Source organism: Aspergillus ruber (assembly GCF_000600275.1).
Source record: "Aspergillus ruber CBS 135680 unplaced genomic scaffold scaffold00047, whole genome shotgun sequence".
Lineage (NCBI taxonomy): Eukaryota > Fungi > Ascomycota > Eurotiomycetes > Eurotiales > Aspergillaceae > Aspergillus > Aspergillus ruber.
Window position 1 is genome coordinate 44,127 of NW_024467343.1, and position 13,297 is coordinate 57,423.

At 49.0% G+C, this 13,297-nt stretch overlaps 8 protein-coding genes across 8 annotated transcripts; 4 read left to right on the forward strand and 4 right to left on the reverse strand.

The window, feature by feature from the left end:
* Nucleotide 1: 1 nt before the first annotated feature.
* loc1 lies at nucleotides 2-1,096 on the reverse strand. Its single transcript, XM_040787282.1, has 3 exons — nucleotides 629-1,096; nucleotides 375-524; nucleotides 2-317 (listed from the first exon to the last, which is right to left on the reverse strand). Exons 1-3 carry the CDS (start codon nucleotides 899-901, stop codon nucleotides 198-200), a joined length of 543 nt encoding a protein of 180 aa, XP_040634233.1. The 5' UTR covers nucleotides 902-1,096; the 3' UTR covers nucleotides 2-197.
* A 74-nt stretch (nucleotides 1,097-1,170) lies between these two features.
* EURHEDRAFT_417327 (putative NADH-ubiquinone oxidoreductase B14 subunit) lies at nucleotides 1,171-2,119 on the forward strand. Its single transcript, XM_040783171.1, has 4 exons — nucleotides 1,171-1,298; nucleotides 1,417-1,478; nucleotides 1,569-1,715; nucleotides 1,768-2,119. Exons 1-4 carry the CDS (start codon nucleotides 1,256-1,258, stop codon nucleotides 1,885-1,887), a joined length of 372 nt encoding a protein of 123 aa, XP_040634234.1. The 5' UTR covers nucleotides 1,171-1,255; the 3' UTR covers nucleotides 1,888-2,119.
* A 1-nt stretch (nucleotide 2,120) lies between these two features.
* On the reverse strand, nucleotides 2,121-2,702 carry EURHEDRAFT_510420 (DNA-directed RNA polymerase core subunit RPC19; the record flags this gene model as incomplete). Its single annotated transcript, XM_040785946.1, has 4 exons — nucleotides 2,121-2,254; nucleotides 2,305-2,381; nucleotides 2,436-2,527; nucleotides 2,580-2,702. 4 exons carry the CDS (start codon nucleotides 2,700-2,702, stop codon nucleotides 2,121-2,123), a joined length of 426 nt encoding a protein of 141 aa, XP_040634235.1.
* A 1,507-nt stretch (nucleotides 2,703-4,209) lies between these two features.
* On the forward strand, nucleotides 4,210-6,153 carry EURHEDRAFT_288848 (uncharacterized protein). The gene has a single exon (XM_040778221.1). It carries the CDS (start codon nucleotides 4,615-4,617, stop codon nucleotides 5,992-5,994), a length of 1,380 nt encoding a protein of 459 aa, XP_040634236.1. The 5' UTR covers nucleotides 4,210-4,614; the 3' UTR covers nucleotides 5,995-6,153.
* EURHEDRAFT_288849 (uncharacterized protein) lies at nucleotides 6,154-6,690 on the forward strand. Its single transcript, XM_040778222.1, has one exon. It carries the CDS (start codon nucleotides 6,312-6,314, stop codon nucleotides 6,642-6,644), a length of 333 nt encoding a protein of 110 aa, XP_040634237.1. The 5' UTR covers nucleotides 6,154-6,311; the 3' UTR covers nucleotides 6,645-6,690.
* A 45-nt stretch (nucleotides 6,691-6,735) lies between these two features.
* On the reverse strand, nucleotides 6,736-7,829 carry rrp36 (putative pre-rRNA processing protein; the record flags this gene model as incomplete). The annotated part of the gene is made up of 2 exons (XM_040785139.1): nucleotides 6,736-7,614; nucleotides 7,665-7,829. 2 exons carry the CDS (start codon nucleotides 7,827-7,829, stop codon nucleotides 6,736-6,738), a joined length of 1,044 nt encoding a protein of 347 aa, XP_040634238.1.
* Nucleotides 7,830-7,934: 105 nt separating this feature from the next.
* EURHEDRAFT_288851 (NIF domain protein) lies at nucleotides 7,935-10,410 on the forward strand. The gene is made up of 3 exons (XM_040778223.1): nucleotides 7,935-8,191; nucleotides 8,258-9,866; nucleotides 9,944-10,410. The coding sequence occupies exons 1-3, from the start codon at nucleotides 8,096-8,098 to the stop codon at nucleotides 10,255-10,257; spliced, it is 2,019 nt and encodes a 672-aa protein (XP_040634239.1). The 5' UTR covers nucleotides 7,935-8,095; the 3' UTR covers nucleotides 10,258-10,410.
* Nucleotides 10,411-11,646: 1,236 nt separating this feature from the next.
* Nucleotides 11,647-13,234, reverse strand: EURHEDRAFT_381867 (putative translation elongation factor eEF-1 subunit gamma; the record flags this gene model as incomplete). The annotated part of the gene is made up of 4 exons (XM_040779463.1): nucleotides 11,647-11,933; nucleotides 11,988-12,707; nucleotides 12,935-13,136; nucleotides 13,205-13,234. 4 exons carry the CDS (start codon nucleotides 13,232-13,234, stop codon nucleotides 11,647-11,649), a joined length of 1,239 nt encoding a protein of 412 aa, XP_040634240.1.
* Nucleotides 13,235-13,297: the final 63 nt, after the last annotated feature.

Below are 13,297 nucleotides of genomic sequence, written 5' to 3' on the forward strand. Positions count from 1 at the left end.
GACGTGCATATGCATTACGAAGATCTAGCTTTGTTTGTTCTGTTTTAGAGGATTCATGATGCACAGCGCCATTCAGTATATAGAGGCATAGACCGGAACGCCAGAAGCCAAACCCATCTAAGTACATAGTCTTTGGTATAGACAAGAAACATAGAACGAAACATAGAACGCAAAACAACTTTTGAATTTTACACCCCTCAAGCAAAAGCAACGCTCTTCCTCTTTCCCTTTTTCTCTTCTGTTGTAGACTTGGATTTCGAGTCTTCTTTGTCGTCACCCTTGCGCTTCTTGTTACGGATCGAATCTTTGACGTTGTCCTGTCGACGGACGCGTTAGCGTATCAATTAGTTGAATAGAAAGGGAATGAAACATACCAACTTCGACTTCTTCTGCGCCTGCCTTGCCTCTGTCTCTTTAATCCTCGCTTGCCGGATCTCCTCCAACTGACGAGCCTTCATCATCTTCGACTCGATCTGTCCCTCCTTGTCCGCATTAACCATCGCCATAATCGTCATCATACCCTCCTAAACCAACAGTTAGTATCCATTCCGTAACTCATACCCATAAAAAGAAAAAGAAAAAAAGTTCCCCATTGGAAAAAAAAAAAAAAAAAAAAGAATGCACGCACCGCATCGTCAACAAACTTCTTTCCCTTCTTCTTTCCCTTGGGTTTAACCACGCCTGCCGGCGTAATCATATTCAACTTCGGTAGATCAAGCTCGTCCTCTGTATACTCGCGCCTCTGCTTCTTCTTCAATTGGGAAGGCTCGGTGCGGGCTTTGGCTTTGACTTCTTTAGGAGGTGGGCGCTTGACATCCTTGTTCTTGGAGACTTTGGAGGACGAGGAGGGAGATTTAGAGGATTTCTTGGAGGAGTCTTTGGTTGGTTTTGTAGGGGCCATGATGGTTGTTCTTTTGGCGCTGGTCTTGGAGAATTCGTATGGGATTGCGCGATGCGAGATTAGTGTAAACCGAGGTGAAAAACTGATCGAACGAATCTAGAAAAATAGAACACAGCTTCAACTATAAAATTAATAAAATAATACTCAAATGCAGAAAACCTGAAAACAATCAAATCCTTCGCATCCAAAACCGCCATCTCAATCTTGCGAAAGAAATTTTTAAAACAGGAAGGCGGTCAACCTTCACCACCCGCCAGCCGACGGACCTCCATCCCATCACCACCGTCCAACGCCAACACCACCCTTCTCTTTCACGCCAGAAACCGAACCTGCTCTGCAAACTGTCATTCGATAATGACCATCAACCCGACTTACCTTGCGCAGCGCACGCGCTCCTGTACGTGCCCCTTCCAGAACCTCAAACCGGGAAACGAAATGCCCTTAGAAATTGCTGCAATGTCAATGGACGAGAGGGATTGGTTGAGCTAATGGGTGCAACTGGATGGGATTTTTAGCTGCGAGCTGGAATGATGCGAAGTATCGTGTGCTGAAGTCGTACCGGGAGTGGCTTCGTGCGGTTAGTTTCTCTTTTTACTTGTTTTGGGTGCTATATAATATGGGGAATGGGGGTTGCTTGCTATGGACATTGGCTAATGGCTATGAACAGTCCCCCGAAATCCAAACAATGTACTCCCTGAACATGCCCGTCTCCGCCATCCGAACCAAGGTCCGTCAGGAATTCGAGAAGCACCGCTACGTCCAGCAGCTCAGCGCCGTTGATGTGCTGTTGTTCAAGAGCCATGCCGAGTTCCAGGTCAGCCAGCCCCCGAACTACACCCGGAGAACTTGTTATTAATAACCTGTAGGAAACACTCAACTTCTGGAAGCAGCTTTCACACGTGATGAAGTACTTCCGGCCAGAGGAGAGCCCTGGTGCGCGGTTACCCCCCAACTTTGTGTCTGGGTTCTTGGAGGGCCGCAATTAGATTAGATATCTTGAATGCGGTGAAGTTTGCATTGGGATTGTGTTATGGGTCGAGGGGTTATGTAAATATAGTCGGTCTAGTTCAGTTCGGTTTTCATTCAAACAAACACGTCTATGTGATGATGCAAGTCAAGTTATATCTACTAAAACAATCCGCTTATAGCCAATCCCTTGGGAAACTTTTATAAACGAGAACGCCGGGGAAACAATATTATTACATAGAAGAAAGGAAGATCACGAGGCCATCTTGTCCGCTTCAGCGGCATTAAAAGCGTCGCGCGACGTGGTGAACTTGTCCGTCACGACATCGCAGAGATCCATGAGGTCGTCGAGACCCTTTTGCAGGGCGTCGGTTGCGGTGGTTTCGTCTATAATCCATTAGCTGAATCCGCACTCTATGTATAGAGGGGAAACCTACCAGTCGTCTGAATCCGCAGATTCATCTTCTGCTCCGAAGGATGGGGGATGGTATAACCGCAGAATTCAACTTGGGAGCTATACAATGTCAATATAAAACCCCCAAATATTCAAAAACGGTAAGTGACGTACTTCTTCATGATCGAAAACCGCAACGCATTGCCCAATGTATGACCTTCGCCTTCGAACTGGAACGAAGCAGCCGTCTCGGTGGCACCAGGGAGCTGTCTTCATTAGAACCTCTCTTTATTATATCTTCAAGTAAGGGAAACGAACAACGACTATGCGCTTCTCCTCCATCTCCAAGAGATCCTCCTCCTCCTGGTATTGTTCCTGCTCCTGCGGAGCGGCATCCATCATTGACTGATCTTGGTCTTGGGAGTGCACGGAGGACGGCATTTTGATTTATATTCGGTTTATTCGAATGCGACTGCGGATTCTCGGAGGTGTAGGTGTAGTGGGCGATGAATTTTTTACGATGCGATCTTATCTCCGGCTGCGGCGGGCTCTTTCGAACGGACTTTCTGTGCTTGGGCGCGGTGAATATCTGCAATGGCCAGGCCGTTCAGGTCTAGGAGTTCCTCGATGCTATTCTTTAATTAATATGCGTCGTAGATTTAATGAAGGACCTGGTCTGATACTATGTATCGCGATGATAAAATTTCCGGACACAAAATGTTATCGATAGCAGACCGCCTTGCCTGAGGCACCTAAAAAATAACGGTAAATAACTATGGAGTAGGATAACTACTCATTAAAGAAACGCGCACCATGCTAGCTGGGAAATTACTGGGTATAATTAGAGCATGCAGTAATACTCCATTATCTTATCAACGAACGTGATCAAGGATAGTCTTGTTTCCGTGGAATTGCTTATTTGTTTGGTGAAAGTTTTCAGGGGACAACCCCTTACAGTTGCCAACTGGCTGCATACCTAGCACGAGGTGAATACTTACGTTGATACTACAGTTATGTACTCTGTACAGATACTTGTACAAAAGTTATTCTGGTCTAAATATAACTAACCAAACTCCTGGAAAGCATGATTGCGATCGACCAAAAAGGTAAACTATTGAAGCACTTGGACCAGCGGGAGTCACACATGGGAGGCATTAACTGCTGGAGCGTGCATCACAATGGGAAATCCGCTCATTTCAGGAAATTAAGAGCTGGTCATGACGGAGAGGGAAATGACAGAAGGGAACTAGACCCAATGGTTTGTACTGTCATAAATCATGTAGTATTCTGCACTCTGTACTCTATTCCTAAAGTATACCTACTCTCTACTCCGTACAGGGTTGGCGAATGGATACGGAGACAGACCATTGTCACAGCTGTAAAACCGTCCATGTCTCAGACAGACCCCTTCAGGCCAATCATCGCCAATCTCTCCGCTTCAGTTCATCTCCAGAGATCCTCTTTTTTTGGTCTCCTTTCTGAGTCTCAACCCATAACTACGGAGTACTTGTACCTGTACGGAGTCCGGCATCTCGTCTGTTAATTACTGATCGTGTTCTGTTGGACATCCTTACTTAGTAATTAATTAACCTCCTTCACCCTCCTCCCACTCAGCCTCTCTTTTTACGGTGTTTCATTTCTTTTTCTCTTGTTTCATTTCTTTTCCTCTCTCTCTCTCTCTCTCTCTCTCTTCTTATTTTATCTTTCTTGATACTTTCTACTCTCGTGTTCCCGTAACTGATCCGGTCCATTTCGCTCGCTTGTCGCTCTGGATCCTCGTCCCTCCTACCACCCCTCCCCCTCGTGCCCTGTCGGTTTCCGGTCTGTCGGTCGACCTCTCATCGCTGTCACACTGCCGCCAACCTTACTTCTAGCCGCTCGTGTGTGTTCTCTTTATTCGATTCGGATACACACGCTTAACAAGCATATTATTCCTCCCTCGCGTCCTCATTCCTTCCCTCTTCCATCAGTGCTCGTGCTGTTTCGCTGTGTTGGTATTGTTGGGTGTTGCTTTCCCCCTCCACGCCATCAACAAGCCTCACCCCGGCGTCTCAGAATTGGGAACAAGGAAAGGATATAGCCGCCGTATCCGCTCTTTGATGCTCCGCGCGCGTCTCGATATCGCTATCTCCTGGACCTAGACTCGACCGGACAATTTTCCTACATTTTATTTCTTTTTTTCTCCGGCCGACTTACAGCCCTCGTTGCATGCCCCCGTGAACGCCCCCGAGGCACAGCACCGGTCTAGATTCGTACCTGTCACAAGAATCCTCTTCTTGTCCTTCTTATATATCCGTCGAGAACACGTTCGGTTTTTCATACTTCATCGCACGTTTGTTATCTCCCTTACAACATGTCCACCGCTGTTGCGTCGGCCTCCGCGGCCCCGTTACCATCTCCGCATCAGAATCGGGACCCCAGTCCCAAGAGCTGTCCGAGCCTGGCTCCCAACTCCCATCCTCAGCCATCGACTACTCCTCCTCGTGTGTCTGTCTCTTCTCAGGATGGTTCTAAAATCTCACCATCAGAGAAGAAGCTAGTGTCTCCCTCGTCACAGAATGGAAAGCAAGCCCCCAAAGTCACCGTGAAAAAGGAGCCCCCGTCGTCCCCAGCGATGCAGTCCCAGAGCAGTCGACCGCGACCTCGCAAACTGGATCTGTCCAGTAGCCTACCTACCTCTGGGGGGTTATCTGCTCGACCACCCGGAGGTCCCATGACTGCCCGAGAGGGAGTCAGTATGCAGAATGTAGGCATCGCTTGCTTGTCTCCGGGTTTTCAGACCCACGACCCGATACTGCGGGAGCAGCTGCAACGGAGTCTTTCTGTCCGTGATCAGCAGCGATCAATCATTGAATCCCGCCTCCACAGGACCGCCAAGGACGACGGATCCGATAGCCTCAAAACCTCTGATGGATTTGGGGCCAAGGGCTCGAAGCGAAGGCCTCCACCCGGCTTGTCCATCGTGCCTCCATCGGCAGCCCAGTTTGCCAACGAGCGAGTGGTACAGTCTGCGCCGCTGAACCAGACTTTTACTGGCCGGCACCAACCTCAACCACTGACCCGTCATATTGCCAACCAAAGTCCAACGTTGGGTGCAACATCTCACGTCCACCATGTCCCCGCTACCCAAACCAACAACCGGCTTCCTCCGCTGTCTGACGTCTTTGGGTCTGATACCTTGGGATCGCGTGAGAGCCGTGCTGCGCCCGCTTATTACCCGGCTGCAGCGTCAGCTTCGACTTCGTCTCACTCCAACAACCTACCTGCCATGCCGTCCCCGGGTATCCCGGCTAGTGCCACGCAGGCTCGGTCTCGTGAGTACCGTTCGGCGGAGGAGGCAGTCCATGAACTTTCTGGTGGACGCGAAGACCTCCTTCCCCGTATTGTCCATTACTCCAGTCAACTCCAGACTCGTTCCCCACCATCGAAGACACCAGCTCAAAACGGTGTGGCCCCCGTCTCTGCTCACATCGCGCCGCCACCACAACCTATGTTGCATCCAGAGGGAACGGCCCGTCGCCGTCCTCGCAGTGAATATGAACAGGACAACGGTAGCCCTCCGCTGGGCCATGGTCCGGATCACTATCGACCAAACCCAGCGATGGCACATGGTGCCAATACCGCTTTCCACGGTCCATTTGGGGCTGGAAGAGACTCGCCCGAGACACAGCGACGCAAGAAGGAAGAATTTTTGAGTCTTTGTTCTCGTGCGTGGGATCTGTTTCACTCTTAACGTGACCTAAGTATATATGCTCTGTTGGATAAAAGCTGGCCAGGAACAGAACTTGGACAAGTACCTGAGCTAGGTTCCTGCGAGTCATCTAGACATTTTGTCTTTTGGTTATCAGGAAGTACCACGGGTGCGGATCTGATATCCTGCATTAAAAGAATCGCAATAATTATGGACTCGAGGGTCTGCGAGTTGGATATGATATGAAAACTGAATGACCATTGATATGAACATGAACAAGCACATCTGAAATTGGAGGACTTTCAGTTGTCCTATCTTTTGCGTTTATCATTTACCTTTCTTTGCACTGCAGCTATATCATGCAAGTTGCCTCATCTGTTTTTTATTTTTTATTTTTGGTCGTTTTCAGGCGTCAGGTTTTCAATTTTTATTTGTTGACATTTGAGATTTATGTTCGTCTTCCATTTGCTTTTATCATTGGCGTTTTTCCCCTGGTTCAACTTCCTACTGCCATATACCATCAATATCTTCTTGTTTCATTTTTTTTTTTTCCCCTGGTCTTTAAAATTGCAATTGGACCGAGTACTACACATCTTTATAATTTTCTCTTCGAGCTGCATAGGCGCCTTAGCGCCTTTTGGGATGTTTTCGGAAGGAGGATTGCATGGAGAGTCTTATATTTTGTATATTGAGTAATGGGAACTGTATTTTCGAATTCAACGAAATGGATATCTCAACTTTTTCAAACATACACTTCAACATGTACAACGAAGCAAAGCCCATTTATGCAGCACGTTTCCGCTTCATTCCACCACCCTTCCTAGACGGAGGAGGACCACCCTCAAACCCTCTCCGTTCCATAGGCATCTCCTTGATCTCCTTCGAAGCCACCTTCTTCCTTCTTCTCTCCAACGCCTTCGTCCGATCCTTCGAGTTCATCTCATTATACTTCCGCATAATCACCTCCTTCTTCAATTCCGATTTCTTCATATAGTACGGGTTACTCTTCTTCCCCTCCTTAATTAACTCCTTCTCCTTCCTCTTATGATCCGCCAGAACCTTCTGCTCGCGCTTCCGGTTCTCAATTTCCCTCAACTTATCTGTCGCAGACCGCACCTGGTTCTTCAACCTCTCCTTCTGGAACGGATCCTTTGTCTTGGCCATTTGGTCTTTCAGGTCCTTGAGTTCCTTGGCACGGTACTCGTTTAGGAATCCGTAGGCTTTTTCGGAGGAGTCGACGGACATGTGCGTGTTCTTGCCGACGACTGTGGGGTCGAAGCGTGGATCGCGGGAGCGGGCTGTAGCGGGGGGCTCGATGATGGTGCGTCTTCGGGTGACAGCGCGTTTGGTGGATTGGACCATGGGGGCGTGTTTGGAGGAGCGCTTTTCGAGGTCTTTCTTTGACGACTTCGAGGATGAGGAAGACTGTTTTTGTTCGCGGGCTTCGCGGATGCGCGCGCGGATGTCGTCGAGGGGGTTGGCGGGATGGGTGTCTGCGTCTTCTGCGGTTGAGGATTTTGCGTGCTTGGTTTTTCGGGAGGGCATGGAGGATTGGGCTTTTGCGAGAGCGCCGAAGGAGATGTTGTTTAGGGAGGATTGGATGTCTTCTTGGTCGTCTTCCTCGTCATCGTCGCCATCATCGTCATCGTCATCGTCGTTCATCTGGTATAGTTAGGTTTTTTTATTCTGTAGAACGGATGAACATGACTTACCATTTCATCCCCTGAACCCTCGTCATCTCGTTCTTCATCCGACTGATCTGAACCTTCGTCCTGCTCTTGCTCTGACCCATATCCCTGCGAGTAAACCTCCTCGTCATTACCATCATCATCAGGCTTCGCTCGCATGCGGCGATTGAGAAGATCAGAAATCGCCATTTTCAATAGTCTCTTCTCTTCCTTTCTTCGATGAATCCGGAAAATGAAGGCAATGGCGGCGGCGAACTCGAAGGAAAAAATAATACTGCCAGTATCCACGGCGGTGAATCCTTATCAAAGTCTCCCATTGGCGCATCGCCGATCAGTCGCGTATTTTTTCTCCAGATTGATAGACTTCGCCTCCGAGTGTTGGTCAATTCAGCATTTACTAGCGTTTTTTTCCTTTTTCGTCTATTCGTTATTCACTTGCTTATAATTTGATACCCATGACTCCGGGGCTCAGGTCCCATCCATTTATTCTATTTTCGCCCAATTTTCGACATCTTTATTCGAGCCGGATGCTCCAGCGCGGGGTGTTTAAGGTACGACTAAGCACTGCATTATTACCCAGGGGTAGTCGCGATTTGAATAACTAATAAAATCTATAGCATATAGCAACGCTAACATCTTATACGCGCTTAACTCTGCCGACAAAATCATTCTTCTCCCAAAATCAGAGCGCCAGAATCTCTTGCGACGGACCGATGAATCCCCCGAATTCAGGCCGGGGGAGGGCGTTGAGATCACATACTCGACCGGGTGGTGGACAGGATAATGGCCATGGTAGTGGGATTTGCGATGCTGGGCGTGGTAGGGGTTCCTCGAGAGGATATCGCCCTCGTAGGGGAAGAGGGGGAGGAGGGTCTCAGAACTCAAGGAGAAATGGAGGCGCTACAAATGCGGAGGGAAGTGCTGGACCTGCGTCTGATAAATGGCGTAGTCAAAGTCAGCCGCATAATGACGCGAACCAAGGTTGGGGGCCGACACAGGCAAACGGGAGTGAGGCTACAACTCCAGGCGCATTTACAGGGTCGCCTGTGAATGAACAATCCATGCTGCCGTTCATACAGTTTCCTTTATTACCGGGGATAGAGCAGTGGAATCCCATGAACATGCACTTCCTACCACCACAATTCCTGATGAACCCTAACGTCCCGAACCCGATGATGATGCCGCCAATGTTTAATCCTACGATGCCGATGTTCAATCCTTTCAATCCTATGAATCAGGTACCTGCGTCTGGAGGGTTTCCGGACATTATGCCTGCAAAAAGACAGAAGTCACCCACTCCTGCACCACCGGAGGCAGCGGAAATTTACCTACAGCAAGCATCCTTGCCACCAACACCGCTATCGTCAAACCCTCAACCCCTTCTCATCATCCTCGACCTTAACGGAACCCTCATCTACCGCAAACACCGCAAGTTCCCGCCCTCGTTCGTCAAACGTGCAGGTCTGGATAATTTCCTCGACATGCTCATGCGGAAACATAAAGTCATGATCTGGTCCAGCTCACAGCCCCAAACGGTCAAAGCAGTCTGCGAGAAACTCCTCACCGACGGACAGCGCAAGCGACTCGTCGCGGAATGGGGACGTGATAAATTTAACCTCTCCAAATCGCAATATAAAAACAAGGTGCAGGTGTACAAGACTCTCGAGACGGTCTGGGCAGATGATTATATCCAATCTACTTACCCGGGCAAAGCGGACAAAGCAGGCAAACGGTGGGACCAGAGCAACACGATCCTCATCGACGACAGTAAGCTCAAAGCACTTAGCGAACCGTTCAATATCCTCGAGATCCCAGAATTCACGAATGCACCTGTCCCGGGCGTCGATGAAACCACAATCTTCCCAAAGGTGCTTGCTCGTCTGGAGAAATTAGCCAAACATGATGACGTGAGTAAGATGATGCGCGTTTGGAACGATCAGGGACAGTGTGTTCTCGATTTCGAGCCTGAAGATGGTCATAGCCCTAAAGGTACCGTCACAAGTACGATTACCTCTTCGACGTCTGATGACACATCAACACCACTTGACCCAATCGAAGCTCGCAAACAAAAAAAGAAAGCTCGCAAATGGGAGCGGAAAGCTGCAAGACGCGCTGCGTCGGTGAATTCGGGAAGCCATACCGGTACTCCTATGAATGCGCTGAACACATCTGCATCTGCCCCTGCAGCACAGGCTGAACGCTCGCCATCTCCTGTTTCTGTCTCTGGTGGGTCCATTCAATCGGAAAATCATCTTTTGGATAAGTTAGAGGAATCTCTGAACGTTTAAGGAACATATTTCCAGACGCGCATTGTTCATGGTGTACATTATTTATTACGTCGCATCTAATTATTATTTGGATATCCAACCACCACAACCACTCAATCCCCCCACATATCACCTCAACTCACATCATCCTCAAATTACATACCTCCCGGCATCCGCCTCTAAACCCCCGGCTCGCCCAGCCCAGGAACCAAAAGCGACCTCTGCCTCTCCATCCTACTCCTAAAAATGGAAAGAACTTCGCAACCCCACCACTCGGCCCATACGTATCCTCAATTAGGTACACGGTAATGCGCCACCACGCCAGTATCGCGAGAAAAATCCAGAAATAGGCCGCAGCTTTCATGCCCGTGTGCACGGAGGTGCCGTAGGCGAAAAGGCAGCAGGCGATTATGGAGCCGATGGCGGGAAAACTAGGACTAGACAGAGGACTATGTCGCGGTCTGTTGCTGCGATTGCCTGTTGTTGTTGTTGTTGTTGTTGTTGTTGTTGTTGTTGTTGTTGTTGTTGTTGTTGTTGTTGTTGTTGTTGTTGTTGTTGTTGTTGTTGTTGTTTTTTTGGTGGTGGTGGGTTATTTGGTGGTTAAGGGGGACTGGGAAAGGGAGGACGTCCGCCGGATCAAGTAAAGAAAGTTAGAATGAAGAACCACGATGCTAGCTCGGGGAAATGCTCATCAATCGGGTGTGGTGGGAGTGCACCAGTTGCCTTCACATCACACATTATTCCTAGTTCCCTTCCATTCCATATACACCTAGGGGGTTTAGATGCGCACAACCAACAAATAAAGCAACTCAGTACTCATCCAAACACCCCCTCCCCAAAGTGCATGAATAACCATGACCAGCGTATCTCTCGCTGCATACCCAAAAAACGCAGCAACAAACTGCCCCACCCCACCCCAGAACGCGACAAACGAGAAGAATATCAGCGGAGTCTCCATTGCCCCACCAGCGCGCTATATAGGTTGCTGTGATGAAGGTGGAGCCAGCGAGGCCGAGGGCCGCGGGGGATGCGATTGGGTGCAAGAAAATTATGACTCGGGGTTCACGGGCGAGGATGTCTTGGATTTTGTGGAATTCGGAGGTGTCGAGGGACATTTCGTCAGTTTGTGTTGATATTAGGGGTTGATATTTTGATTAGGGCATGGCTAGTATAGAGAAGCATGGTTGCTAATACTCAGGATAGAGGTATTCTTGTTATATATTCTATCGGTATGGTTTTGACGTCAAACTTCCATAGGGTTATTTGAAGTTACATAGACTCTTGATCCGCAGCATCCGCGACAAGAAAAAAGGTAGTCCATCCATGCACCAGGGCAATTGAATTCGAACCAGTATTACCTAACCAAGGAAAAATCCTACACAGCGGAGTCATGCTCTACAGGCAGCTAGATGAGCCATTGTGGCTGACAATGCGGGATCATAATTGCTTGGTTCGAAAACCTTCATTCAACATCATAGCGTGAGACATCAACGCGTAAGATTTTCTATGCTCTCGACGAGAAAACACATCAACACATTTCATCGTGGACAGCGTAAACCAAGACGCAGTGAGATCAGGCGGGATGACGTAGAGAACCTGACCAACTGGTCCTGCAGAACTTTTTGTATCTCATAACTGGCCCCCACGGGTATAATAATCATCATCTCAAGAAATATGTTGAGGCCAAAGTCATCATCGATAAATCAAATGAAAGAAATGCTACGTCTTAGTGCATTCCTCTATTTGAGGACGTGACCGTCAACCCAGGGGTACTCCTTGCCTTCAACGACAACAGGGACGTCCCAGGCCCACAAGTCCTCAACGGCCTTGCGGTCCTCCTCCTTGGTGTGGTCGAGCTTGGTGAAAGCGTAGCTCTCATAGTCGGGACCAACTTCGAAAGCCGGGGCCCACTCTTGGCCACGGATAAGGTAGACACCGCTGATGAGGCAGTCGTAGTTGGTACCGTACACGGACTGAGCACCGAACATGTATTTGCGGGAGGCCTCAAGACGAGTCTGGGTACCACCTGTAAAAACAGTTAGATAGGTTCAAAATGAAGGTTCAAAAGGCGGGTACGTACCAATCAGGTTGTTGGCCATGAAGGTAAGCTTGAGCTCCTCGTTGTATTTGTAGTCAACCTTGTACAGAGAAAACTCCTCGGGGTTATAGTTCTGCCAGAACCAAGGGAGAACGGTAGGACGAGTGTCCTCGTTGGAGTAGAAACGCTTGAAGTCCTCAAGGTTGATGGAAGAAGCGTTGCCAAGAGCAGCAAGAGGGTGCTTGGGCTTCTCAGCAGGCTTCTCCTCAGCAGCGGGAGCAGGGGCAGAGGCAGCCTTGGGGGCAGCCTTAGGCTTCTCCTCCTTCTTGGGGGGAGTGTACTTGATGCACTCCTCAGCAAAGACAGGGTTGGGGACAACAGCCTTGAAGACGGGCTGGTCGATGATAGTGTTGTACCACCGAGTGACGGCGGGGTTCTTGGAGCGCCATTCCTTGTCAAGGACAGTAGCGAAAGCGCGGGTGAGGAGGGAGGCGGCAAAAAGGTCAGCCAGGGTGACACGCTCGCCAACGAGGTAGGTGTTGGCAGTGAGGTGAGACTCAAGGACACCGATGGCCTTCAGAGCAGCCTTGGCAGCCTCGTCGACGGTCTTCTTGTTGTAGCCGTCAAGGCCAAGAAGAGGACGATACCAGCCACCGAAGCGGGGCAGAACCTCAGCGTTGATGAAGGACAACCAGCGGAGGATTGAAGCGTAGTCCTGCTTGGTCTTACCCAAGAGGGTGGTCTTCTCGTTCTGGGAGGTCACTTAAAGTAAAGTCAGCTTCGAGCTTCTCCAATAACGCAATACGTTAAAAAAAAAAAATGCCAAAAGAAAAAAAATCCCCTGAAAGCGGGGGTAGCAAAAAATTTCAGAAGTGAGTTCTCAACATAGTTATTTGTTATTCTGCCAGGGATAACTAGTAAAATAAAACATTCATCATATAAAGGGGGCAAGGAATTCAACAGAGCAAGAAATTTCTTCAAATACATACCGTAGACAACCAGAGCAATGACCTCGGACAGAACAAAGCCATTGGCACCCTCGAAAGCGGGGATCTTGCCCAGAGGGTTGACCTTGGTGTACTCAGCAGACTGGTTGAAAGCAGCAGCCGAGTTAGCCTCAGTCTTGACCAGCTCGATCTCCAAGTCGTTGCTCTTAGCAGCGACTTGGACGGCGATGGTACGGCCGTTTTCCTATGCATGAAGCGGGTTAGCGTGGTTCATAGTGATATAGAGAAAAGAGCAGAAAGAGTATCACGTACAGGAGCACCGTAAAGCTTTCCGAAAGACATTTTGAATGATTTTGATGGGAGAGAAGAAAAAGAGAAAGAGGGATGAAGCTGTCGAGGGGTTGA

Coding starts and splice junctions, on each gene's coding strand:
- loc1 (XM_040787282.1), bottom strand. CDS start 901: ATGGCCCCTACAAAACCAACCAAAGACTCCTCCAAGAAATCCTCTAAA. Junction 525..628: donor AGAAGTTTGTTGACGATGCG/GTGCGTGCATTC, acceptor CTGTTGGTTTAG/GAGGGTATGATGACGATTAT. Junction 318..374: donor CGCAGAAGAAGTCGAAGTTG/GTATGTTTCATT, acceptor GTCCGTCGACAG/GACAACGTCAAAGATTCGAT.
- EURHEDRAFT_288851 (XM_040778223.1), top strand. CDS start 8,096: ATGACTCCGGGGCTCAGGTCCCATCCATTTATTCTATTTTCGCCCAAT. Junction 8,192..8,257: donor TCCAGCGCGGGGTGTTTAAG/GTACGACTAAGC, acceptor TAAAATCTATAG/CATATAGCAACGCTAACATC. Junction 9,867..9,943: donor ATCTCCTGTTTCTGTCTCTG/GTGGGTCCATTC, acceptor ACATATTTCCAG/ACGCGCATTGTTCATGGTGT.
- EURHEDRAFT_288849 (XM_040778222.1), top strand. CDS start 6,312: ATGCAAGTTGCCTCATCTGTTTTTTATTTTTTATTTTTGGTCGTTTTC.
- EURHEDRAFT_417327 (XM_040783171.1), top strand. CDS start 1,256: ATGACCATCAACCCGACTTACCTTGCGCAGCGCACGCGCTCCT. Junction 1,479..1,568: donor ACCGGGAGTGGCTTCGTGCG/GTTAGTTTCTCT, acceptor GGCTATGAACAG/TCCCCCGAAATCCAAACAAT. Junction 1,716..1,767: donor AGAGCCATGCCGAGTTCCAG/GTCAGCCAGCCC, acceptor AATAACCTGTAG/GAAACACTCAACTTCTGGAA.
- EURHEDRAFT_288848 (XM_040778221.1), top strand. CDS start 4,615: ATGTCCACCGCTGTTGCGTCGGCCTCCGCGGCCCCGTTACCATCTCCG.